The sequence below is a fragment of the Ostrea edulis genome, chromosome 9 (genome assembly GCF_947568905.1).
Source record: "Ostrea edulis chromosome 9, xbOstEdul1.1, whole genome shotgun sequence".
NCBI lineage: Eukaryota > Metazoa > Mollusca > Bivalvia > Ostreida > Ostreidae > Ostrea > Ostrea edulis.
Genome location: NC_079172.1, coordinates 30,477,295 through 30,505,065, shown reverse-complemented (window position 1 = coordinate 30,505,065; position 27,771 = coordinate 30,477,295). Strand labels below are relative to the sequence as shown.

Sequence of the window (27,771 nt, the reverse complement as noted above, 5' to 3'; positions counted from 1 at the left end):
CAAACAAAAAAAGTGAGGCAAGAGGGCGAAATTATTTTACAAATATTATTTTTCATTTTGGAGATAAAAATTATGAGGCAAGTGAATACAAGAAATATAAAGATTTTTAGTTGAATTTAGTGTGATTTCAAAAAGCGAGCGCTTAAAAATAAAGAGATTAAAATCATCAGGTATCATTTGTTTACCACATATTAAACTTAATATTAGCGCTTCAAAAGTTTCATCGGCTTCCTGAATTCGATTGCAGTATAAGGAACAACTTCCAATCCAGTGTTTTGAAGCATCCTACATATTAAAGATATGCATCGTCAAAAACTTGAAACACCGTACTACACAGTTAAGAACTTAAGAGACCGTGTGTCCGTCATTCCTCAGCCACGTGTATCAAGGTCTTTTGTGCACTCGTAAAAAGGCGCAGAGTTTTGGACACGCGGGCGGATATTATTTTTTGATAATATTATGATTTGGATTTACTACAAATCGAAGTGGCGAATATGACAAACTAGATTACAAATTGGCATGGCCTTATCATATTATTTTAGATGTTGGCCCTGAGAGCATGAATCAGATATAGATTTAATTTGAAGTCCAAATTTCACCTGAAACCGTAAAAACAAAACTCAAAATATGTAATTACAACAGTCTTGTGATATAATCTTGCAAAAATATTTGACTTTAGACTGATGGACAACTATGCAATTTTAGCGTAACAATGGAATTTTAGTGTGGCAATGGGTATTATTGTACCTATTTTGATCATGGCAATGGGTATACCTATTTTGACCGCAACAAATCTGAGATGTCTAATAATCCTGTTCTCTGCTTGAGCCTAAGAACAACCTAGTACATGTCTGTTTAAGACAGCTCATCAAGGAACATGATTGGCTGAAGTCTATAGCAAGCAGAAGATGAATTTAAGGAAACTGATACAAAATAAATGGATGAATGTGTTGAAATATATATATATAGAGAGAGAGGGGGGGGGGGGGGGGGGGGTTAATTTGGTTGTAGTAAGTATTACTATAAATTCTAAAAATATATATTTATGGGGACATGTATTAATAAAATTTTCCATAATGTTCAGAAGTTGAAATACTCTCCCAATATAATGCTAAATCAATTTCCTTACTGTTTTTTACTTCATTGAGAAATTTTGGGAATGGATTACATTCTATACCGTAAATTTTATTTATTTTACTTATAGAAACATAAATTCAGTTTTTGTTTTTGAGTTTGTAGCAAGTGTCAGTAAAAGAGTGTGTCAAGGGCAATAACTCTGAGATTGGTAGCATGGACGTGTCAGCTTGGGCTCACCTATACCTTCGGCAGTTAGGCCTATAACTAATTAATAATTTGGAAGAAATAACCTTGATTTCAATCAGAAAAGGATGATAGAAATTTAAATTACACTCTTTTTTTTATTTTCTTAGAAATATAAAATACATATTTTGGACAGAAAAATTGTGTATGCCTGCAATACAGCTACTTCACACGATATGAAATAAAATGTGATAAAGAAACCACACGCCCACACAAAAAAAAACCCCACCAAAATCATAAAAAAAAAAAACCCAGCGGTAAATCCACTGTACATTAGTTTATCTATTCTTACCTATGTACGATTCAAGGTATTTAACATTCACTCCATTGGTGCACTCTTTTATTTATATACATGTGATATTTTTTGGCATAATTTCAAACTCTCTGCCATAATATCTTTTGGATTTTAACTTGTAAAACATGGTTTGAATTCATTAAAAAAAAATCGCAGCCACCCATTCCCCGTTCTTATGCTGAAAGCCTTCTAATAATGAATGGAGATGAAAAGTTAATTTCCAAACACGAAAGATAATTCACTTGTACCTGTATTCAATGAATTCTGAGTCAAAGTTCTTTGAAATAAGATATTTTGGTTTTTAAAAAATTGAGACGATGTAACTTACATTTATCAAATGACAAAAATGAGAGTTTGGCACAACTCGAGGAGTTTAAATCGCTGCATTTTCCACATAATTACCGTATACACAGGAAATGTTTCATTAAAATTGCAGTTATAGAAATAGCTGACAGGCAAACAAAGGGGGGGATAAATTAGACCTTAGGAACTTGTAAATCCAAAGACAAGAACAGCAGATAAATTATGAATCTGTGTTCAGAAATTTTCCACGGCATATTAGATATTCTATACAACTTTAATGGGGAGTTCTGGTGAAACATGAACAACCTTTTGCAAGGCCTTGTCCAAGAAAGGTAAGAAATGAAAATTTAATCCTTAAATAGTGTGCTCGTGAGTTTTCATTTTTTGTGTTGTTATTAATAGAATTGTCTGTAGTATTTGTCACATACACTATAGGTACTGTTGATGAAGCTTGAGTATGTCCACATGTACAAATTTTGTTTGTTACATGCATCCATCATATTGGCAGTTTACATATTGTAAAATGTCTCATTTTGAGAATTTTTCTCTCATAATTCTAGAAATGTCGCCAGCTTTGGGTGAATTTTTATTTACCTATATATGGCGCTTTCAGTCGTAGCAGACAGCTAGGCTTCTATATCAAGCCAATGCTTACTGTGACATGGGGCTTCCAATTTGAAGGTCATATTAAAAAGTCCTGTGACTTTAACTTTTAATGCTGGATTGCCCAGAGAAAGATTGATCACTATACCTATCTTAAAGGTTTGTGATTTATGATGCAAAGCTAGGATCAATTGCTACCCATTTTAAACGTTTTAGATTTGATGTAAAGCTAGAATCATTAGAACACTCTAGACTACCATGATCTGTATTGGAAATCCTTCCATGATTTGCTAGCTATATCATAGAAGACCTACATGGAAAAAATGTCATTCAAAACTAAAGTATGCATGACCTCCTCAAAACATCACCTGAGAGAATTGAGCCATTAACATGAGGATTCCTGATCAAAGTGTGTTCTTTGCCAATCTCTTCTTCTACACCAAGTGTTTACATCTATCTAGAACAGATTAATGTAGTAGTACTGAGTTCATATATAGATTTGAAATTTCCAAAATGGTTGCCATGATGTCTACTTGAATGATACATTTTGGTATAATTTCTTCCACATGCCTTCATGTCCACTTATCAAACTTATGTAGTATTGTATACTTTTCTTGCCCTGTAGTTATGATGCATTTTTAAAGCAATTCCAAATTGGCTGATACAATACTCTCTTTACCATTAAGCTGTAAATTAATATTTGCATCAATTTATTTTTGCGACATTGTGTCAAAGTGCTATATACTGTTTATAGCCATAGATTAATTTTTGTGTATTTAAATTTTGTGAACTAGTTTAATCACTAGTGCTTCATAGGAAATTTTATTTTCACAAAAAATATTTTTTTGCAAATTTCATTGCATGACCCACCAAATTGTCAAAACATTTATCTACTAACAGGAAAAATAAGCAGAATTACCTAAACCCTGCGATTGAATTAAAAATTATTTTCTTGCAGAGAGTTAGTTATTCTAGACTAAGTCTCTTATTCAATATATGCTTCCATTACCTGAACTTATATTATGCATAGGGAAAATGATACACCTGTGCTGTTTACAGTCAGTCGTTTTAAAAGTGAATGTTGGTTTGTATTTTAATGTTTGATAAGGAAAATTTAGTGTATCTGAGATGTGTGCTCCTGTCACAAATATTTGATTTTTGTTCTATTTAAATTGTATGTAAACCAAATCCGTCATGATAATGGTTGAATAAAAAGGGATGTTTGCGTATTGATCGATTTAAAGTAAACGAAATTATAGAAACATCATTAAAACTCAGCTATGTGAATTCATAAGTTGTGAAAGTGTTAGGGTCTGAGTAAAGAAGACACCTGTTGTGATCATACATATTTCTGATATGTCTAGAAATGATATTTTGTTTCGTTACAGGAAAACAAGAAAGTTTGGAGGAGTCTCACAAAATCCACAGGTTAGTAAACGTTTTAGTGATTAGTTTTGATCAAGTAGACATGCAGCACTGAAGACACTTTGATAAAGCATGAAATTTCTTTGAAAGAAAAATTCTCCCTCTCTCTGTCTGTTTCTCTCTGAATATGTTAATTTCACCAATTAAGGGCCCTCGGGAGGGGAGAGGGGGAGGGAGCATCAAAGGACAGTGCTTGTTTCAGAAACCAACCATGGATGATGTTAAGTGAATATATAAAAGTTACTTATTAATGAAATCAATTATAATTGTTCTCATAAATTTAATTGATGTGCACATTAATTCAATTATTGCATGCGACAATTGAATTGATAAAACCAATAATTGATTTGATGCATGCATCAATTCATACAATACAGCCAAAGCCTCAAGTGAGCTTTTTTGGTAAGTTTTTTCTATGACATCAGTCTGAATCTTCCATTGGGCAAATTTCAACTAAACTTGACCTCTTTAGGCAAAGGGGATTCAAGTTTGTTTAAATGAAGCCTGGGACAAACTTTGATAGAGATACAGCCCAGGGCAGACAACAAACTTTGATAGAGATACAGCCCAGGGCAGACAGCAAACTTTGATAGAGGTGTAGCCCAGGACAGAGAACAAAATTTGATAGAGATGGAATCTGGGACAGAGAGCAAACTTTGATAGAGATACAGCCCGGCTGGGACAGAGAGCAAACTTTGATAGAGATACAGCCCGAAACAGAGAGCAAACTTTGATAGAGATGAAGTCTGGGACAGAGAGCAAACTTTGATAGAGATACAACCCGGCTGGGACAGAGAGTAAACTTTGATGATGATACAGCCCAGAATATATCATTAGCTGTTGTCACTGAAGCAGTTTTACATAGTGAAAATATCATTTTTTGGAGATGTGAAAATATCAATTTTCATTTGGGAAAGTACATTAAAAACCATAAGGTATATTCAATCATAGTAAAATTATAATATTTCATTATCAAAAAAATATTGTAACACATGTAAATATCTTGAAATGGATTGTGTTTTGATACAATGTGTCACCAATCATTAGCTAAAAATCTTTATAGTGTAGATTAGCAGATTACTAGTGCATGTAAAGTGGAGGATAAAAAAAATTCCAAGAAGGGGTGGGTGGGTTACGAATCAAGTTTGTACCCCAAAAAAGGGAAGGTTGAAGACCCCAAAATGACCATATTAAACCAATGGGGGTGGGAGTGTGTGTTTGCAAACCCCGTTACTCCCACTCTAGATTTACTATGTATTACATGTATAATGTAAACTACAGCCATTAATCTGACTTAGATTTTAATTTTCTGGTTAATCGTTTCTGCTTGTAGAAAAGATTGGAGAGAGAGACATAGAGGGGGTAGAAAGAGAGCAAAGGTATTTTCTTAATGATGGTCTGATTGTAATATATCAACTTTGTTTTTGGTAAATTTTGACAGATTCGTGCTGAAATTACAGAAAATGTGAACACAGATTACATCTCTGTACGTCCTAACCCCACGTGTTACCAGTGTCGAAAGCTGGTGGAGGAGGTGAAGCGTTTAAAACAGATCATGAAGGAGGGACCCAGAACCATGCAGTTAAAGAACCCAGGCTGGTATCTAATGAGAAATCTTTTAAGAAATTTTGCCCACCTTTTAAACAATCTTGAAGATGACTATATATTTTCTACAAATTGATCATATTTATAGATGGTAATGTAGAGCTGTTATTAAATGCGTTAAGAGTTAGTGCATTTATAAATTTTCTTTTGATACTGTAATTATACCCCATGCAACAAAGTTGCGGAGGGTATAATGTTTTTGAAAGGTGAAGATAACGAACAGTGATCAATCTCATAACTCCTATAAGCAATACAAAATAGAGAGTTGAGTTTGACCTGTCTGTTAGTCCGTCAGTCCCTTTTTTGTCAGTGCAACTCCTCTGAGACTGTTCAACAGAATTTCGTGAAATTTTGGAGTTAATAAGGACACACTGTGTAGATGTGCATATTCCCAGAAAATTCTGATTCAGTAATTTTTGTGGGAGTTATGCCCCTATTGAAATTAAAATTTTGAGCCCGTCTGTCTTTTTCTTGCAGTAATACATAGCATTATCATTCATTATGTGAGGCATTGTCAAGCAATGTTGGAGCGTGGGGTATGTGAACTTGCTCACTTCTGCTGTCTTTCATTTTTTTAGTTTCCACTACTACTCTAGGTATATATGTAACATATATAAATATTGCAGGCACAATTTAAATTTGATCATGAATAAGCACCATGAAATTCATGAGGTGCCATTTTGGTATTCATTATTTATTTAGTAAATGAAATCACTTAATTGAATTATTTAGGTTCTGAATTATCAAAAAGGTGATACCACTTATTCAAAAAGGTGATACCACTTATTCAAAAAGGTGATATCACTTATTCAAAAAGGTGATACCACTTATTCAAAAAGGTGATACCACTTATTCAAAATGGTGATATTGTTTTCATGATCAAAAAGATGATATCACTTAATATTCAAAAATAACATTCCACTTTATTACACTGTGACTAATGATACTGAAGGGAAAATGACTACGCTGAAGATCCAGAGCAAATTAGCCCACGAGTCAATGCAGCTTTTGTCTACAAGAAAAGTCGATCACGGACAGAGGAAATTGAACAGCTAAGAAAAGAAGTCACTCGACTTCAACGAGAATTGCGTCTCCGATCAGATGAGGTTTACGCTCTGAGGGGAAGAGGTCCAACGGATAGGCAGATTTCCCATCAATCAAATGAAGCTAGTATCCACAACGTGTAAGGAATTAATATTTGTTATATTTTAATAAATAGGAAGAAAATATTCATGATGCAAGTACAATTAAAAAAGGATTCAGAATCTACAAGGTGTTAGAATCTGAAGTGATATTTCATTATGTTGTTTTCTAAACACAATCTGAATTTTTGAGTCACCATGGTGTGGATTTCTCGGGGGTGGGGGATGGGGGGTGGAAATGAAGTAAAAACTTGAGATTTTACTCAAATTCTGAAAGTTTAAACAAAATGACTACAAACACATATATCATGTCGTATCATTGTATGTATTACGTATTTTGATACTTTATGGACTTGTAGTAGAGATCACTACACCCTCGGTGAAACAGAAAACAAAATGAGAAGTCTCTACACACAGCTTTACCAGAAGGAATGGAGTCAGGCATACGCCTACCAAACCCGCAAAGGTGTGGAAAAGACTGTCGCCCATGGCAACTTACTGAGCATAATTCAGGTTTGTTTGGTGTTTGTCTTTGTGATTGCTGAATATTAACAACAAAATAGAACAATATTTTTATGGAATCAAACTTATGTGAAGAATAAACATGTTTGTCAGGGAGGTTTGATTTTGTGGTTGAATAATTTCAAATCTTTTAAAATTTGTGAAAGTAATTTTCTTTTCATTGTTTGTGGCGGCAATAAGGTCATTGGAATATCCATGTCACAAAAATGACAGATTTTACAGTACATTTTGTCAATCAAAAATTATTAGAATATAGTGCATCATTAAAACTACCGGCCGGTAAGCATCATACATTTGTAATTCTTATTGGTTAAATGTTGTGTGGTTATTTTCATAAACTTTCAAATCAAGTAAGTTCCCTATGATTTATTTTTCTATATATATTTCATACAAATCCATAGATTTTCAAAAATTTCTCCTATGAAGTTATTAATAAATCTAGATGCACTCATCTCAGAAATATTCACAGTATCATCTAATAGTTTCAGAATAATTCCATCATTATCTGTTATAAAGATATGACAATTTTAAAACATATATAGTTTAATTTAAGAATACTTATTCTTTATATAAGTTATATAATTTTCGAATTTTAACATTATGAATAAAAAATTGTTATCTCTCTGCAAATATATCTCATTTTAACATACTTCTGATGCATTATAAATGCATGTGTGCAATGTATTTCTAAACTCATGATGTTTATTTCATCAAAATTGATGAGAAATTGGCTCCAAGGGAAGATTTTGAGGAAAGATAGCTTTACATGAAATATATAGGAATTTTTTTTTAGGGATTTAACCTGCATCCTTATGGACAAATCATAAATTCATGAAATATTTTTCAAAATGAGTTGTGTAATAGCACTGGTATTAGTATGTAATTAGGACGTGTACAAGCTTGTTTTTATTTTATCTTTTACGTAATTGTATTTTGAATAAATATTTATTTTATTCAGAAATATATATTTCTAGATAATGCACACAGGTGTTTTTGAAAAAGTGTGAACATTGGCGATTTACACGATTTTATTTAATGATGATCATGAAAATTTGATTTTAACACATGCATGTGATGATCACACATTTTGTGAAATTTAACTGGGAGATGATAAAATGGATATCTACACGGCCATGGGCCAAAGTCTTGTGAATTTTGATTTGAACTTTACCAATTTAAATGAAGAATGTGTTGAAATTGTCAGGTGGTGTTCAATAATTTATCAACACAAAACAGTTTCAAAAAATATGCAAATGATGGTTCCGCCCACTTGTGTATCTCCAGTTATTGTACACTTTTTATAAAGGAAAAACACCACAGCCATGATACAATGCAAAGTGTAATCATTGAGTTTATAACATTTTGCATTGTTATTTTATTTTGTGTTGCAATACACTAGTCTAGTAGATTTGACTCTCACAGTTTGCTTCATTACATTTTGCGCTGATACACACTGGTCTAGCAGATTACCAGTGTCATGTGTTTTTGAAATATTCCTTTTCTCTTGCTTCAGTTGTCCTTCAGTCAGTGCAGAGAGCTAGCAGACGCTCAGTTGTCTCAGATTCTAAAGGCCTCGTCTCCAGTAGCCCCTGGAACCTCGCCCTCTACCTCTAACACAGCTCCTCGTGGCACCACAAACTCGCAGCAACAACCAAAGCAAAGCTCAGTCACAGTAAATACTTACATTTATAGATTATTGCTGGAAGATTGAGAGGATTTTGTGCAGTAAAACATACCAAGCTGACTTCTCGTCCATGCAAATTAAGACCAAGGGTGGGCATATACATTTTTACGATCATTTCCTGATATTCAGGCAATAACCCTCTAGTTACATATTTTTCAACTTCTGTGTATTTCTCATTCTAGAAGTGCACCTTTAATTGATGCATTTTCAGTTGAAATGTCAAACTGTTTACATCCATTATTTTTATAGTAAACAGGTATGACATCACACTTGAACTTTTAAAGTAGTCCCTGGGTTTTTACTGTACAAGTATGACGCAGTAAAAGTCCAAGCACTCTCCTGGAGTATCTGTAGAAAAAATATCAAAATACATTGTATAAAGAGAACTCAATATTCTTATCAAATAGAGGCCTCCCAAGTCCTTTTCAATATACACTTAGTTCTTAGGTGTCTAGGACTGAACAAGAATCTTAGAGAAATAATCATGGCCCCCGGGGGAAGGGCGAGGCCACATGCAATAGGGGATAACATTTTTACATTTGAATGTAATGGGGAAATTTTGAATTTTCTTCTCAAAAACCACTGGGCCAGAAAAGTAGAAATTTACATGAAAACTTCCTGACATAGAGTAGAGTTTGTGTGATTCATGGTCCCTGGGGGTAGAGTGGGGCCACAATAGGGGATCAAAGTGTTATGTGCTGATATATAGGGTAAATCTTTTAAAATATCTCTTGAACTATTTAAGCTAGGGCTTTCATATTTTTTACGGAAAGACCTTTCATGTGACCCAATGGTGTGTGATCTTGTGACCTTGACCTGGAAGTTTGACCTTCTTTTAATAAAAATCTGATCTATACAATATGTCCTGAACTATTTAAGGTAGGTCTTTCATACCTTGTATATATATTTCTTATGGCAAGACCTTTCATTTCACATCATGATCTTTGACCGTCCTTGTGACCTTGAACTCAGAGTTTGACATACTTTTAAGAAAACCTATTGAATATATTTGGAACTATTTTAGGCGGGATTTTTCATATTTTGTATATAGATTCTTTGTAGCAAGACCTTGTACACAATGGTGTTTGATCTTTTGACCTTGGAGTTTGACCTACTTTTTGAAAAATCTATGACTTATTCAGTATTTCCTGAGCTATTTAAGATAGGGCTTTCATATACTGTATATAGATTTCTTATGGCAAGGTCTTCATAGCATACCATGATCTGTGACCTTGGTTTTATCCATAACAGCAAGATAATATTAGTCACATTGATGTTGAGGCATCTCTGTGTTATGTGAATTCATTTTTATTTATGTTGTGATCCTTTAGGGCTTCATTAATTGGGGTCAACATTTTTCATCAGAAGAAAGATTGGCAAGAAAATCTGTTAAAAATCACAACATCATGCAGGGCCAAGATGACTCAAATGAGCGATGTGACCCATGGGCCTTTTCTTCACTGTATGAACCCTATAGTCCTCACCTTAGCATCAGGTGCCCCTATAACCAACAGGGCAATGGATTTTACAATATTGGTCTCCTTGCCTGTCATAACTGAGCAGTTTCATTTCCTAAATATTAAAGAGATGGGGAGAATTTATTTTAAAGGCATTTCATTTTCAAAGGTTTTGCTCAGCCCAAAGAGGCTTAAAAGGACCACAAAATCCATAAACTCTATATGCCATATCTGGTAAAAATTGGCCAAATAGTATAATTTTAAGACAAAGTTGAAAATGTCGAAATGTTAACAACTGCGAGGGACCTTCACTTATGGACAGACTAATTTCTGTGGAAACGAGGGGGTTATTTATATTCGGGTTTTTCCGAAATGATAGAGGACAGACACAGACATGAATCACAAAAGTCACCTGTTTATATGAGTACGCAATAAATTAATATATTGATGTCTCTTGAAGAATGACGAACATGTTTATATGAGTACGCAGTAAATTAATATATTGACGTCTCTTGAAGAATGTCGAACACATGATAATGAGTTTAATAGTCAACAAGTTCATTAACAGTTTGATGATGCCAACTATCCTTAATAGGTAGATTAGTCATTCTTGTTTTAATATATGTCATAATGAGTGGGAGTTGTTTTTGAACATTTCGGAGGGTACACAGTTATCTACAAAATATGACAACTGAACAATATATCCATGTATAGATTTTGCAATTCATAGCTGACTACACTCTCTGATTCATAAGTAATTAATTCTGATGTATTCTGTTAAATCTATCAAGTGGCTTATAAATGATAAATTCAGAATATATCACATCCATGTCCAAAATAAGCATAAACAGAACATTGTAACACTTATATCATGCATCATAATTCGTGTGGCGTAATCTGTTACAAGTCTGTTTCTTCGTTATTTGATAATATTGGAGATGTCGACAATATCTCCATGGTAAAATTCAAAATAAAACGGAACGAAATGCAAACACGCTTAAAGAAGCATGATTTATCTTCAGAAATATAACTTTAAAACACATCAGTGATGTCCATCCCCCCTTTTTTATTAGTGTAGGTCTTATAGAAATAAACAGAAAAATTTAACTCATATATATAAACATTAAAAAAAAATTCAATCTCTCATATGCATGCATGTAGAAATATGATAGTTTTTGCAAAAATAAAATAACACACACAAAGCACATTCATGCAAGGGAGGTAACTGGGAAAGAAGGCAGAATGATATCACATTAATCCTTAATCCTAATAATTTTTACAAAGTCCTACATCTATCGGAAATCTAAATTAAAGCTACGTTTTATGAGTCTTTTTAGTTGGTATCTTCAATATTTAACTATTGTGATACTTACTAGGGAAAAAAACAACAAACAAGTTTTAAAAAAGTTCATTAAAAAAGAATAATTAAGCCTTAGTATATTGATTGATTGAATATTGTTTTACGTCCCTCTCAAGAATATTTCACTCATATGGAGACGTCACCACTGCCGGTGAAGGGTTGCAAAATTTAGGCCTATGCTCGGTGCTTATGGCCATTGAGCACGGAGGGATCTTTATTGTGCCACACCTGCTGTGACACGGGACCTAGGTTTTAGCAGTCTCATCCGAAGGACCGCCCTATTTAGTCACCTCTTACAACAAGCAAGGGGGTACTGAGGACCTATTCTATTTCGGATCCCCACAATTAAGACATCATTGATCTAAGAAAGCCTCAAAGAAAAGGGAGTTGAAATTGCCATACCTTATTATTATACCCAGTAATTAATATTCTTAATTGTCAAATTCTAGTGAGAAACTAATCAAATTCTAGCTTTTATCTATTACTAATTGATACAGATTTACATTTTTATTAGAGTGTGGTATTTTGCATTAATAAGGTTCAGTATATGAATAATTAAGATTCCCACCCATAAACCACACCCTCCCTCCACCATGATATCGACCCAGGGACTGAATTTTACAGTTTTGGTAGAGGCTTCTTTCCTTCCATGCATCATCAGTATGAAGAGGAATTCATGCATTTTTGTTTGTATAAACATATATGAGACATATTTTTAAAAAACCTGCCCTAGCATTAAGAGCGACAGGCACTTGTTTCTGTAAATAAGTTATAGTATATAATAGACAGGGATTTATCCAGCTTTTATATGTTATTACCCATTTCATATTTAAGGGGAATTTTTGAGAATTCAATGATGAACTTCCTCCAGGGGAGGGGAGGGGGACATTCTCAGATCATAACATCTAAAAATAAGCACATCAATTGATTGATTACTGAATCTTGTTTATATAAATGCAAGACTTTGATGATATAGAAAAATACCTAGAATATACATGTATAAAATGATTTTTGTTCAAATCCCCATACAACTTCATGTAGTAGTTTCTACATTTCAAGGGGAATTTTTACCTGTGGAAGAGGAAATATTCATTTGTTTTCAGAGGGGGAAAGGTACCCTTTACCGGTAGTAAAAAGAATCTCAATAATTAAATCCCTGATAGACGTCATAACTTAATTACAGAAACAGGTGCCTGTGATTAGAACCATTTAATGGGAACCACTTTTCTATTATGCATTGTTACTACATGTACTCAGTTTGGTGATGTGATGTCTAGGAGTTAAGATCCCCCCCCCCCCCACAATAAGTTTTCACTATAATCACAGATAGCTAACATGGCCAGACCAGAGTTCATGCACTAAGGTACAGGTCTCCTTGCTTTTCATGACAATAAACAAGTTTACTGTTTTAAGAAAACATAGATTCATTTCCTAGGTATCAAAATTAAGCTAGAAGATGACACTGATTTAAAGTTTTGGCTCACCCCCAGGAGACCGAGGACACAAACACTTGTTTCATAAACTTGGCAAGTTATACTATATAATAACACATGTTATTATATAGTAATATAACTTGCCAAGTTTATGAAACAAGCGCCTGTGACTGAGGACCACACAATTTCAAACTTAATTAAGTTGTCTTTACCCCATAAATACAGTACACCAAATTTGGTAAAAATTGGCCATATGGTATAGTTTTAAGACGAAGTTGAAAATGTTGAAATGTTAAATTTGAAATGTTCATTTTTTAAAGACAAAGTTGAAATGTTAATTTCAAATGTTCATAATGTAAGACAAAGTTGAAATGTTAAGAACTGCAAGCGATAGTACAGTCGTTTGCCTAGTTCCGGATCACATTTTCATTCATGATTGCTAGCGGTATAATCCACAAAGGTTTTAATTGTCTTGTGAGAAGATCAGAAGTTACTAAAATGAAAAATAACAAAAATTATTTGAAAATCATGGTAAATATCACCGGCCTTTGCATTTTCCATAACCGTGTTCATGGGTCAGTTCCGAATCACACTGCCAGTTCTGAATCACGGGGATGTTTGAAACAACTGCAGGCCAATTCGAACTTGACTGACCCGATCCGACTTTCAATCGGTTCGAAACTTTAAATCAGTACGTGTGTATGTTTATTTTGCTTAATATATAATACCTAGTTTTTGTAGAAATAAAATCAAATCAAACACTTACTTTAAATTAATCTTTACATTATTGACGTTATATTATATATTGAACAATATTCAAAGCTTCACATTTAGGCATTGACAATTATAGCCAAAACTGCGGCATTCAAAATTCTCTTAATCAACATTAATAATTATCTTTCTCCGAGTGTGGTTATGATCTAAAGTTATATCTACCTGGGATAACAATCCATCGGCATTTTCTTGTGGAGTTGGCGGGGTTGGGAAGAAAAAATAATACAGTCATACATGTATATTAATATGCTTAAAATTGAATTGACTGCAGTAGGCCTATACTTTTTAAATAGCAATTTCAAGATGTAAATTTAGATGCAATACATAGTATATTTACTGTCACGATTTTCTCATTTTAAAATGTATTTATGGGGGAGGGGGGGGGGTATCCATTTTGATAATCACAAAAAAATAATTTATTGTGTTTATAAAGAAAATGTGTGCGTATTATATCTGACACTACTTCTATAAATTGAACAGTGCATTTAATATAAACTGAGATAGTGCTCTAAGTTTAAAACTAATTAAGTTCAACAAGTCGTGTATGACAGTAGTTGACATGACTGATCCGGAATTGGACAAGCAGATGGTGTCTCTTTGGTAAGGCATATCAACTACAATAATGCATTCACTGAAGAAATATTTATTGATACATTTGCTGAAAGATATATCAATTAAATGAATTAATTTTTTGTGCAGAAAACTGCAATTGGTTATTTTTTAGCTAATAGACATTAACTTTTCCCTCCAGTGCGATTTTTTCCCAAGCGTGTAAGTGACTAAGATGTCGAAGTCCAAATGTATTAAAGAAGTATGACAAGTAATAAACATGGGTTGGATAAAAATTACAACAGTTTTGTATCCCTCAGTAATCATTTTCAACGTGATTTACCTTTCTAAGTAAAAATCATTTCATTAATTAAGTATTTTTTAATGATAATTACAAAGTGATTCGGAACTGGCAATGATCCGGAACTGGGCAAAAGCTAAACTGTATTGTTTCACTGCCTACCTTCTGGTCAATTTTATAAAGTTATCATTTTAAAATGATTTTTTATATCAATATACATGTAGATATTTATATGAATTTTCATAAAAGTTGATTTATTTGGGTTAAAATCACATATTTCTCCATATAGGAATCAATGGAAATCAGAAAATATTTTTAAAACCCATTTTCCTCCTGTGAAACACAAATTCCTTTTTGCAGGTATTATAAATTGTCATTTAGCAAATTCATATATTAACAATTTTTGTTGTTTCACTTCAGGGGGAGGGGAGATGTTTTACAGACCAAAACTCAGTGAAATTAAATGTTCAATTGCAAATGAGGTTAAAGTCTGTGAGAAATGGAGATCAACCATTTTTACTCAATGATATAAGTAATTTGACAAATTAAATGGTTATTTATTGATATCAAAAAGCATTTTAAAATATATAATGTTTTAAAGCCTTGTTTTAAGGAACACATTCTTCTACCCCTGATCAAAAGCAGTTGAGATTAAGAGCAATTGATTAATTAACACTGATATTAAAGTTAGTAATCAATTACTAATGGATTCTACTATGCATCTAAAAAGGTTAATCATTAGCAAAATTAATAAGCTTTTTAAAATATATGAGTTGAAAATGCGTAGTTCTTTAAATGTTCATTTTAAGACAATTTAAATTAAGTTAATTGAAATGTTAATTTCAAATGTTCATTTTAAGGTGGAAATTGATCCTCATTTGACTTATCAATATGAATGGTTAAAAGTGGAAAAACTGTATTAATTTCCACTCAATATAGTTTAATTTAATCAATAACCAAAGAAAATGTGTATGTTGCCACCTTTTTAAAGATGTCAGACATACAAAAACAGAAGTATATATCAACATTAAACAATCACACATTTTCGTTAAACAGAATAATGAAAATTAATAAAAACTTACTGAAATGACAAATTTTAAATGTCAACAGTTTAAGAAAACTGCTAATTTATAGATATATAAAGATTAATTGTGGATATTAGGGAAATCATTGTGTCATAGACATGCAGTATAGGAAATTCCAGCATAGGAGTTATTGCCCTTGACAACATTTTTAGAATTATAAATAATTGATTATCTATGGAAAATAAAACTTTTTCAGTATCAAAAGTTTACCAGATTTTTTACTTTATTCAGTGAATGAAATTCCTCTGAAAAAGATATTTCTATCATGCGCAAAATTTAATTAAATAAAGATTTTGCAAAAACCTGTGACATCACATGAGGATCGATCAACCTTAAGACAAAGTTGAAATGTTCATTTTAAGACAAAGTTGAAATGTTCATTTTAAGACAAAGTTGGACAAGGATGTACAAACGTCAACGGAGATTAAATCTAAGACTTATGTTGAAACTGAGTTTGTAAGATTTGAGAGTTTTTCTAGATCTGATCGAGTATACATGTCCTAATTTAATAAATATCAATACTAATACGCAATAGCCGACTATCACTGTACTGAGGTCTTTATAAGTATGACAAACTTGATAATGAGTTTCATTGTCAACAAGTTAATTATCAGTTTGCTGATGCTTCGAAACTAGGCCTATTACGTATTCTTTGTTAGATCAATATTTATGCAGTTATGAATCATTTTCACCAACGTTGGAATAAACATGTTAAGTAATGTATGGGAGCTGTTTTTAATGTTTTCTCATTGGTAAAATCCAAGATGAATCAAATGAAATGTAATGAACCTAAAGAAACATAATTTATCGATAGAAAAACAACAAAACAGGTTCACATAAATGTAACAGGTATGGAGAAAATGCAAAGGACCAGATGGGATTTGAACCCTGGACAGGCCCAAGAATCTTTCATTAAGTGCTCTACCAACTGAGCTATCCAGCCACCATCTAACCCTTTCAGTACGTGATGTGGGGGTTTCCATCATTTGTTGTATACAACCTACCATTGGGTCAAATGCTGTCCGACTTGTTTCATATTGATTGCTAGGTCATTCTTGGCACACTGATTTTGACTACGGATAACTCCGTTTACCTGATCAAGATATAGGGCTCACAGTGGTTGTGACCAATAGACAGAGGATGCTTACTCCTCTTAGGCACTTTATCCAGCCTCTGGTATATCCAGGGGTGCATGTTTGCCCAACTCTCTATTTTGTATTTCCTATTGGAGTTATGAGATTGGTCACTGTTCGTTATCTTCACCTTTTCATGAAATAGTTAGGACAGCCGCTGTCCTCCACGAATCGTGCCACTTTATCTTGCACATTGTTAAAATTTTCTATATTACTAAAAGCAGTAGTTAAGTTGAAAACATTCAACTCTTTGATTTAAACAAGACAGTCCGCTCTAACCAATAGCTACCATTTACAGGTTCAATATTGAATATAGGCACTTGATTCTTTAATCACCCCATGCCAAGAAATCTCATTTATAGTATTAGCTGTGTTTCTGTAGAAAATGTAGTAGTTAGGGCTATATAGACCGTGGATATCAACCTGGATAGCTCAGTGTGCATGGTTAGAGCACCTGTCTGGATAGCTCAGTGGTAAAAGCACCTGTCTGGATAGCTCAGTGGTTAGAACACCTGTCTGGATAGCTCAGTGGTAAGAACACCTGTCTGGATAGCTCAGTGGTTAGGGCACCTGCCTGGATAGCTCAGTGGCTAGGGCACCTGTCTGGATAGCTCAGTGGTTAGGGCACCTGTCTGGATAGCTCAGTGGTTAGAACACCTGTCTGGATAGCTCAGTGGTTAGGGCACCTGCCTGGATAGCTCAGTGGCTAGGGCACCTGTCTGGATAGCTCAGTGGTTAAGGCACCTGTCTGGATAGCTCAGTGGTTAGGGCACCTGTCTGGATAGCTCAGTGGTTAGAACACCTGTCTGGATAGCTCAGTGGTTAGGGCACCTGCCTGGATAGCTCAGTGGCTAGGGCACCTGTCTGGATAGCTCAGTGGTTAAGGCACCTGCCTGGATAGCTCAGTGGTTAGGACACCTACCTGGATAGCTCATTGGTTAGGGCACCTGTCTGGATAGCTCAGTGGTTAGGGCACCTGCCTGGATAGCTCAGTGGTTAGAGCACCTGTCTGGATAGCTCAGTGATTAAGACACCTGCCTGGATAGCTCATTGGTTAGGGCACCTGACAGGACATGCAGGTTTGATTTCTGGTCCAGCCACAGATTTTTCTCCTTTCCTATTTTACAATAACAGAGTTATCAGTACATCATTATATACATAAATCCAGTGTTTCTGTCTGAAAGTCCCACTTATACCAGTAGTTAAACAGGTCAGAAGAGGTCCTCTGATCTCTGGTTCGGTACACTGGACCATTCCTTGATCTCTTATTGGTTCAGTAAAAGTTATGACCAAGGTTAAAGTTAACACACACACATGGACTCTGGTAGACCAAACAATACTCTGATCCTTGTACATAAAAGCATCATTTCATTATTAACCACATGTTCTACTATGTGATAGAAAAACTTTCAAGAAGTATATATAAATACTTAATTGAGGGTATGAACTGCGATGCTTCACGCAGGCATGTTAGCACTTCATGAAAAGTATGCCAGCGTGAAGCATTGCAGTTCATTCCCTCATGTATTTTCAAAATTAGGTTTATTTTTATACCCCCCGAACGAAGTTATGGGGGGGGGGGGGGGGGGGTATAGGAATCACTCTGTCTGTCCGTCTGTCTGTCTGTGTAGATTCGTGTCCGGGCCATAACTTCTTTGTTCTTTGACTTAGGCATACCATATTTGGCACACAGGTGGATCACCATGAGACGATGTGTCGAGTATCTTCATGACCTCTATATGACCTTGACCTCAAGGTCAAAATTAAAGGTTTTTACAACGGATTCATGTCAGGGCCATGACTTCTTTGTTCTTTGACATAGACATACCATATTTGACACATGAGTGTATCACCACAAGACGATGTGTTGGGTACTTCATGACCTCTATATGACCTTGAACTTTGACCTAAAGGTCAAAATTGATTATAGGGTTTTAACATAGTCATACCATAAGACATGGGTGTATCACCATGAGACTGTGTCATGTACATTCATGACCTCTTTATGACCTTGACCATTGATCTCAAGGTCAAAATTATAGGTTGATGCCATGGATTTCTGTTCGGACTATATCTTGCATTTTCTTCTACAAAGGCATACCTTATTTTTACACTCAGGAAAGAGGTAATTTATACCTATTAACAACACCCTTTGGGAGATTGGGGCAAGCGGGGGGTATTCTTAGTGAGCATATTGCTCACAGTACCTCTTGTTTATATCTATTTTCCTTTCTGCCAATGATTAAGATATATGATAATATATTTATATCAAGGTTCATACACATATTGTTCACAACTGCATCACATTCATGAGGAAACGGCTATCAATACAATTTGTAGATATATCAAAGGCAGAAACATTGGAAATGTAGATACAAGTTCCAGATTTATTAAATAAATCATCTTTTTCAGACCCCAGATGGCTCCAGACACACCAATCCTTTGTACCAAGATGCTGTGACATATCAAATCAAGATCTGTGATCAACTTTTCCCTTATGTTCAAGAGGTAATTGTTTTTTATTTATGCATATATTAAATGTGACTCATTCTTTTAGAATCACATACAAGGCCATGCAATTTCATTGAAACTAAGAACTCTCCAATTCTTTCATATACATCTCTCCAAACATGGAAATTGTGGTGATTATTTGGAGAGATGTATTTATGGAGAGATGTATCATAAATTTGTTGTTTATTTCTCTATCATGTGGCCACAAAACAAAAACAGCTATGAGTCATAAATGAAACGGCACTCAATCCCCTTCTCAATAGAATGATATTAACATGGCTGCGTAAACAAGGATGGATTCATTAACCCTGATTCTGATTCATAGCATAAGCACTCCCCAATTAATTTAAACAAGAGGCCCACATGCTTTATTGGTCATCTGAGCACCAGTTAAAAGTATCGCTAGTCTCAAGGGCTAAAAAATCTAGAAAAAATTTCCTGTTCTGAATATCAAAACGAAATTCAAGTACATGTATAAAACGAGATGTGTTCTTAAAACTTCAATGCCCTCAAAAGTGCATATACTGATGAAAGGCTTTACTTCATATAATGTATGCAACATTAAATGATATGATTAATTTGGACCCATCCTAAGAGTCAAACCCTGGAATTGTGAAATTCACCAGTTTTTCATACATCCTTTTCTGCTTTTTTCCTGAATATGCATTTAGTTGTTATATTATATCAGCAAACTTAAAGAAGTCCTTCAAATGATGAAGACAATAATCACTACAGGTTTGACTCCACCCTGAAACCAAACCCATACCACCCCCCCCCCCCCCCCCCACCCCCAGGATCCTGAAATTTACAATTTTGGTAAAAGATTACCAATTCCTAAATATCTATTTAGTTTCAGTTTAGTATCAATAGCTTTAAAGCAGATATCATTTACATGTTTTGTACATATACACTATATTACTAAGTTTGGCCCCGGCCTGGGGTCAGAACCTCTACCTAGTTTATCATGAATTTTACAGTTTTGTTAGAGACCTTCCTAGCTGCTCTACCTCATAATGCATTTATCCTTTATTACACATGTGCGATTGTAGAGAAGATTTTTTAAAAAAATTGTCAATTTTTAACAGTTTTTGCACTGCCACTAAGGCCCTAGGGGTGCAAGAGTCCTGAAATTTACAATTTATGTCCCCCTTGTCCCAAAGATGCTTCAATCCAAATTTGAAAAGAATTGGAATGGTAGTTAAGAATGTTCAATTCTTAACACACTTAATCACTGAACATTTTGGCCCCACCCAGATACCAAAACCTCTACCTCTTGTATCCATTTAATTTCAACAAATTTGAAAAGATTCATTGTATATTGTTTACATCTCTCTCTCTCTCTCTTTCACTCATATGGAGTTTTCATCATTGTCGGTGAGGGGTTGCAAAATTTTGGCCTGTGCTTGGCACTTACAGCAAGGAGGAATGGTTGGGTTTTTTTGCGGTCTCAGTTGTTTCTTATGACAAGGAAGAGGTACTGATGACCTATTCTACCCGGGGATCATCAAACAATTTTGATAAAGGACTACCTGCTCTTTCTAAATATCCAATTAGATAGCACTAAAGAAGATGTGCACTGTAATTTAAGTGTTTCACACATAAACACTATATAGTAAGTTTGGCCCCACCCTGGGGTCAGAACCCCTACCCTGGGGATCATCTAATTTACACTTTTGGTAGAGGCCTTCCTGGTCTACATCACTATGCATTTAGTTTTTTTTTTTACACATGTGTGTTCTTGAGAAGATTTTAGAAAATTGGTTAATTTTTGGCAATTTTTTGCCCTGCCCCTAAGGCCCCAGGGGTGTAGGAATCCTGAAATTTACAATTTATGCCCCCCTTGTTCCAATGATGCTTCATACCAAATTTGAAAAGAATTGGAATCATAGTTATCAAGAAGTTAAAAATTTCTGTTGTTCACACATTTGATAATTGACCATTTTGGCCCCACCCTAATATCAAAACCCCTACCCCTGGGATCATCAAATTTACAATTTTAGTAAAGGACTACCTGCTCTTTCTAAATATCCTTTTAGTTTCAATTTACTAGTATAAATAGCACTAAAGAAGGTGTTATTTAAGTGTTTTACGCATAAATACTATATAGCAAGTTTAGACCTGCCCAGGGGTCAAAACCCCTACCCCGGGGATCATGAAATTTACAATTTTGGTAGAAGCCTTCCTGCTCTACATCACTATGCATTTAGTTTTTCTTACACATATGTGGGTTGCTGAGAAGATTTTTGAGATTTGGTCAATTTTTAGCAGTTTTTGCCCCGCCTCAAGGGCCCCAGGAATCCTGAAATTTACAATTTATGTCCCTCTTGTCCCCAAAATGTTTCATATCCAATTTGAAAAGAATTGGAATAGCAGTTATCAAGAAGTTAAAAATATTCAATTGTTAGTGCACAACGACAGATGACAACCAATTGCAATAGGTCACCAGAGTAACTCCGGTGACCTAAAACGTTAACAAGAGTATGGCAAACAGTACCATATACGCCCGTTGGACAGTGAAATTCAACATGGAAGCATATTGTGCACTCTGAATTGATACAATACACATTCTGAATAGAAAATGAAACAAAATGTCGTTGCAATATCTATCTATGATGATAAAAAGTCCAGGAAACCATTTGATCTACTTATAGCCCCAAAGTAGGTCATGGTGCACCAATTAAGTTGAAATGACTGATTATGTATTTCTCTGAAAGGGAGGTTGTGACTACCCGGTACCTGTGACCATACCAAAACAAAACATGAGGCCCATGGGCCATATCGCTCACCAGAGTCACCTTGGTCCATATCAGAAGACTTTCCATATATATTTGCATGTAAAACCGTAGTCCCTATTATGGCCCCAACCTACCCCTGGAGGGTTCTTGAGAAGATTTTTAAAGATTGTCCCTCTATATTTGTATGTAAAAATTGGATCCCCTATTGTGGCCCCATCCGACCCCCTGGGGCCATGATTTTAACAAACTTGAATCTGCATTATGTCAGAAAGCTTTCATGTAAATATCAGCTTTTCTGTCTCATTGGTTCTTGAGAAGAAGATTTTTAAAGATTTTCCCTATATATTTGTATGTAAAACTTTGATCCCCTATTGTGGCCCCATCCGACTTCCGGGGGCCATGATTTTAACAAACTTGAATCTGCATTATATCAGGAAGCTGTCATATAAATCTCAGCTTTTCTGGCTCAGTGGTTCTTGAGAGGAAGATTTTTCCTATATATTTGTATGTACAACCCCCGGGGGCCAGGATTTTAACAATTTAGAATCTGCACTACCTAATAAAGCTTATCTATAAATTTCATCTTTTCTGGCCAAGTGGTTCTTGAGAAGAAGATTTTTTAATGACCCTACTCTATTTTTACCTTTTCTTGATTATCTTCCCTTGGAAGGTGGCCTGGCCCTTTCATTTAATAATTTAGAATTCCCTTTGTCTAAGGATGCTTTGTGCCAACTTTGGTTGAAATTGGCCCAGTGGTTTTTGAGAAGAAGTCAAAAATGTTAAAAGTTTACAAACGGACGGACACCGGAATATGGGTGATCAGAAAAGCTCACTTGAGCTTTTAGCTCAGGTAAGCTAAAAACTGTTTGACCTACTTCTACCCCTAAAGTACTGTAGGTCATAGTGCGCCAATCCAGCTGAAATGTTAACTGCACGTCTTCCTCCGAGAGGAAGCCTTTGACTAAATATCAGGGCAATATCTGTATCCATAATGAAAAAAAGCCTGGAAAACTGTCTGACCTATTTTTAGTCCAAAAGTAGGTCAAGGATGGACCAATCCAGCTGAAATGCAAACTGAACTTGTATTCTTCTGAGAGGAAACTTTTGACTAAATATCTGAGCAATATCAGTATCCGTAATGAAAAAAAGCCAAGAAAACTGTCTGACCTATTTTTAGTCCACAAGTGTATGTAGGTCAAGGATGGACCAATCCAGCTGAAGTGCAAACTGAACTTTTATTCCTCCAAGAGGAAGCCTTTGACTAAATATCAGAGCAATATCTGTATCCATAATGAAAAAAAAGCCCGGAAATCTGATTGACCTATTTTTAGCTGAAAAGTAGGTTATGGATGGACCAATCCAGCTGAAATGCAAACTGGACTTGTATTCCTCCAAGAGAAAGACTTTGACTAAATTTCAGGGCAATATCTGTATCCATAATGAAAAAAAGCCCAGAAAACTATTTGATCTACTTTTTGTCCTAATGTAGGTAACGAACGGACAGACCAATCCAACTGAAATGCAAACTGAACTTGTATTCCTCTGAAAGGAAGCTTATGTGTAAATTTCATGGCAATATCTGACACGCAAAAAAAGTTCAGAAAACTGTTTGACCTACTTATATCCTTAAAGTAGGTCAAGGATAGACCAATCCAGCTGAAATGCAAACTCACTCTTACAATTCTTGAGGGAGATATTGTGACCAAATTTCAAAGTTGTTCATGCATCTGTTACTGAAAAAAATCCGCAAAACATGACCCGGGACAGACTGACAGCCGGACAGCGCCATAACATAATACGTCCCATCTAACAACGAGCGTATAAAAATGTTCAATTGCTAATGCATGTTGCACAATGGATGGTTGCAGACCAAATGCAACAGATCACCTGAGTTTACTCAGATAACCTAAAAATGACGAATGATACATATATGTCTGCCCCTCTGTACTATGAAAATATCCGCTCCCCATTTAATTTCGAAAATGACAAATGATAAGTCTGCCCCTCTTTACTATAAATTATTTTTGCTCCCCATTTTTGAAATAATAAAAGATAAGTCTACATGGGTCTATATCCCTCTATACTATAAAAATTAACTTCATTTTACAGTAAAGAGTAAACCTATGTAGATTTATCATTTACAAAATTGAATTAAATTAGGAGCACCACTGATTTACAAATATTTTGTTTTTCTCCTCAGAAAGTGACACCAAACATTATGAAAATAGTCAATCTCAGTCCATCCCTGAAATCCAGTGTGGAGATCACAACCTACAGCAAGAAATGCCTACAAGTCGCCTGGAAGATTTCCACACAGAGTGACAAAGTCCATCTAGACAACAGTACCGTACGATTTTCTGACTTTGATACCGTCAAATACGATTACTTTGATGAAGAGCTAGAGAATCTTGATTACGTTGTGTGGCCGGCATTGCTTTCAGAGGGCTCCCAGTTGCTGGCTAAAGGTGTTGCCTTGGCAACATCAAATGTGCAATAGTTTGTATGCAAGATGTTGAATAACACTGATTTGGCATCGCATGCATGGAAACAATGGGAATTCCCCTACAGTCCACTCAATAATGTAGATGAGTGTCAATTAGTTTTCAACATTTTATGAATATGTACCATGTATGCATTCAACATTCTAATAAATTTTCAAAAAGACGTTCATGTCCTTAAGCATTGTTGCTTCTTCATGCAGAACACTATTGCAGGTGTAATTTTATCAAGATTCGTATTTAAAATTTTTAGTGTCATCGTGGTGAATACAGAGCACTAATATATGGTTGCATCAAAATATAAATTAAATCTATTCATCCATTATCATACATAAAAAGAATTTCTATGCATATTTCTTTCTCAAGAAATAGGGATGGTCATCAGGATTATGGGAGATTTTTTCCGACTCCAAATATTCTGTTGACATATATGTAGTTCGGATTTTCTATGTCTCAATCTTTGCTTGAATTTCTCGAAAAAATCTCAAACTTACGTTTGAATTTTCTTTGATTTGAGCAGTCAAAATTTGAATAAAATCTCGAACTTAAGTCAAAGTTTCAACCGTTTTTTTTTGTTTTGAGAAATCCAGGCCTGCTATGCGAGTGGCTTTTCGGGTTGCTATACATGAATAAACAGACACAGGTGTGAAATGTTGCCTTGTTTATTATGAATGAATAAACAGACACAGGTGTGAAATGTTGCCTTGTTTATTTACAAACTATATCATTTCATAATGTCTGATAAAATAAAGATGATATTAACAATGATTTCTAAATAAAACATTGTACACAACAACAGGCCAACAGTCGGATTCATCATGACAACAACCACCCTGAATTGTAGAAACTAGGGAACAGTCAAAAAATTGTCCCATGAGCAGTCTGATGGAGCTGCCTTTCTCTGCATTACATCTACAGTGTATGTATCATACATGCTTAAAATTCTAAAGAGATGTAATGATAAAAAATTATCTAATGAAATGCTTTTGCATAATAAAATCACATTTTTATGTCATGTATCGTGTTTTTTTTTGTTTTTAGCTTGGTAGCTTAATCAGAAATTTGAAACACCTGAAAAAGCTATCAATTTGTACATTCTCCAGGCATATGGGTATTTTAAGTGTTTATGAACTGAAATTGGACTTGGAACAAGGTGATATTCTGAGTTATCTCGAGGTCATAAGATCTCTTAGCTGCCTTGAACATCCCCCCCCAATTCAAAAAGTCTGTTGCAAAATATATGTACACACTGTACATAGATATTAAAACTAAGCGACTGGTGTAAAAAAAAAAACAACAACAAAAGATCTAAGATGAAATGCACAATTCAATAATATGGATTTGTTGTGTATAAAAACATGGTTTCATTGTGTGAATATTGCATACTGAAGAAAAAGGACATAGGAAACTAGAAAAGAGGAGAGATAGGTGACCATAGCCCTGTATAAAAGAAGAAATCAGGCTCTGGGATGGTTGAACTTAGATGAGCTCACTTTTTATCCCGGTCTCACTTTTATAGAAGGAACATATAGCAAACAAGTGAGACTTGATCAAAAGTGAGCATGCCTAAGCTTTATGCCCCCCGAACCAGAGAGGGTCCTGAGCAGTCGCATGCCTAAGCTTTATGCCCCGGAGCCAGAGAGGGTCTTGAGTAGTTGCATGCCTAAGCTTTATGCCCCGGAGCCAAAGAGGGTCTTGAGCAGTCGCATGCCTAAGCTTTACGCCCCGGAGCAAGAGAGGGTCTTGAGCAGTCTAGGTAAATGAAACACAAACACACAACTCGTAATTGTACACATGTCTAAATTGCTTTTATAAAATAAAACTTAGGTTAAAAATTTGATTAAATAGAACCAGTAGCTCTCCATTGTCCTCTTCACACAGTCAGTGTAAATAGATGCTCAAAGTATTCCATATGCCACAATCGAATTTCCATAACATTGTCTTCACATATAAATAAAACTCTGCCTCCTCTTCACGGCCCTATCTATTCTTGAATGCGCAATACCAGCAATGAAGTATGAGAACATGTGATGGCTTTGACCAAATCTTGCCTACTCGGCATGTGATCATCAAATCCCCTGAGTGATTTTCAAATCGCTCATGTTTTCACTTTCAATTTTCAAGGTCTGCAAGGAAGAAAAAATTGCTATCTTAAAAATGTGCTATGATAGTTTTGTATGTTTTTTTTTACCATAGTCATTGATAAGATTGAGTTTAAGATTTCATAAAAATAAAGATTTCGGTTCTATTGAATATATAGCATTATATAGAATATATACAATAGACAAAAATGTAATTTTGCTTCATTCAGAGCCACTGGATAGGTTTTCTAACACAAATATTGATAACAAAAATTTATAAACCTAATTTTTTCCCATCATTGAAATAATAAATCATAATTTTGCAACCAAATTTGTCGACACCAAAATGACAGTATTGCTTTAAGCCGCCACTTACTCTCTTGCGGCCGCCACTTAATTTATTTGGCGATCGCCACTTAATTTAGACATAAGGTTGTTAATAAAATTCCATAAATGCATAACATTAAATAATAATAAAGATAACAAGAAAATGTCTCCGAATACAATCAATGTCAAGTCAATTATAATAATTCTCTAGGTATGAATTGATGAAAAGTTTATATGAATGTAAGTAAATCTGAAATTCACAGAATTTTGTTATGATTTGACCTACCTTCTCATTGGCTAAATGAAGCAGACAATGATGTGATCTGCCTTTTCATTGGCTAGATGAAGCAGACAATGATTTGATCTGCCTTTTCATTGGCTAGATGAAGCAGACAATGATTTGATCTACCTTTTCATCGGCTAGATGAAGCAGACAATGATTTGACCTACCTTTTCATTGGCTAGATGAAGCAGACAGACAAATGTTATAGGAACACTAAGATTTTTTGCCATATGAGAGGACACATTCTGAGGTAGATCATTAAGAAGTTCCTGAAAGGACAAACTGCCACTCATGTCTACACCTTCACTGTTGGTGGAGTGTTCTCCTCCATTCTGCAAAAATTAA

The 27,771-nt window shown here is 34.7% G+C and overlaps 2 protein-coding genes across 7 annotated transcripts in view; one reads left to right on the top strand and one right to left on the bottom strand.

Annotated features, from left to right (window-relative positions):
- Nucleotides 1-996: 996 nt before the first annotated feature.
- On the top strand, nucleotides 997-24,911 carry LOC125659607 (uncharacterized). Of its 4 annotated transcripts, none has more exons than XM_056150170.1 (9): nucleotides 997-2,250; nucleotides 3,910-3,949; nucleotides 5,280-5,325; nucleotides 5,407-5,545; nucleotides 6,504-6,734; nucleotides 7,053-7,206; nucleotides 8,729-8,887; nucleotides 19,404-19,499; nucleotides 24,438-24,911. In XM_056150170.1, the coding sequence occupies exons 4-9, from the start codon at nucleotides 5,502-5,504 to the stop codon at nucleotides 24,732-24,734; spliced, it is 981 nt and encodes a 326-aa protein (XP_056006145.1). In that variant the 5' UTR covers nucleotides 997-2,250; nucleotides 3,910-3,949; nucleotides 5,280-5,325; nucleotides 5,407-5,501; the 3' UTR covers nucleotides 24,735-24,911. The 4 variants fall into 4 exon arrangements, with proteins under 4 accessions (XP_056006145.1, XP_056006142.1, XP_056006143.1 ...); XM_056150167.1 differs by lacking the exon at nucleotides 5,280-5,325 and adding an exon at nucleotides 3,552-3,605 and having other exon boundaries at nucleotides 5,388-5,545; XM_056150168.1 differs by lacking the exon at nucleotides 5,280-5,325 and having other exon boundaries at nucleotides 5,388-5,545.
- Nucleotides 24,912-25,427: 516 nt separating this feature from the next.
- Nucleotides 25,428-27,771, bottom strand: part of LOC125659603 (condensin complex subunit 2-like) — a 29,066-nt gene continuing 26,722 nt past the window's right edge. For all 3 annotated transcript variants that reach the window (XM_048891335.2, XM_048891334.2, XM_048891333.2), the window contains exons 17-18: nucleotides 27,594-27,758; nucleotides 25,428-26,861 (exon numbers count right to left, since the gene is read on the bottom strand). In XM_048891335.2, coding sequence (XP_048747292.2) covers nucleotides 26,805-26,861; nucleotides 27,594-27,758 — 222 coding nt within the window. In that variant the 3' untranslated portion in view covers nucleotides 25,428-26,804. The remainder of the gene's footprint in view (nucleotides 26,862-27,593; nucleotides 27,759-27,771) is intronic.

Coding starts and splice junctions, on each gene's coding strand:
- LOC125659607 (XM_056150167.1), top strand. CDS start 2,216: ATGAACAACCTTTTGCAAGGCCTTGTCCAAGAAAG. Junction 3,606..3,909: donor CGTTTTAAAAGTGAATGTTG/GTTTGTATTTTA, acceptor GTTTCGTTACAG/GAAAACAAGAAAGTTTGGAG. Junction 6,735..7,052: donor GAAGCTAGTATCCACAACGT/GTAAGGAATTAA, acceptor ATGGACTTGTAG/TAGAGATCACTACACCCTCG.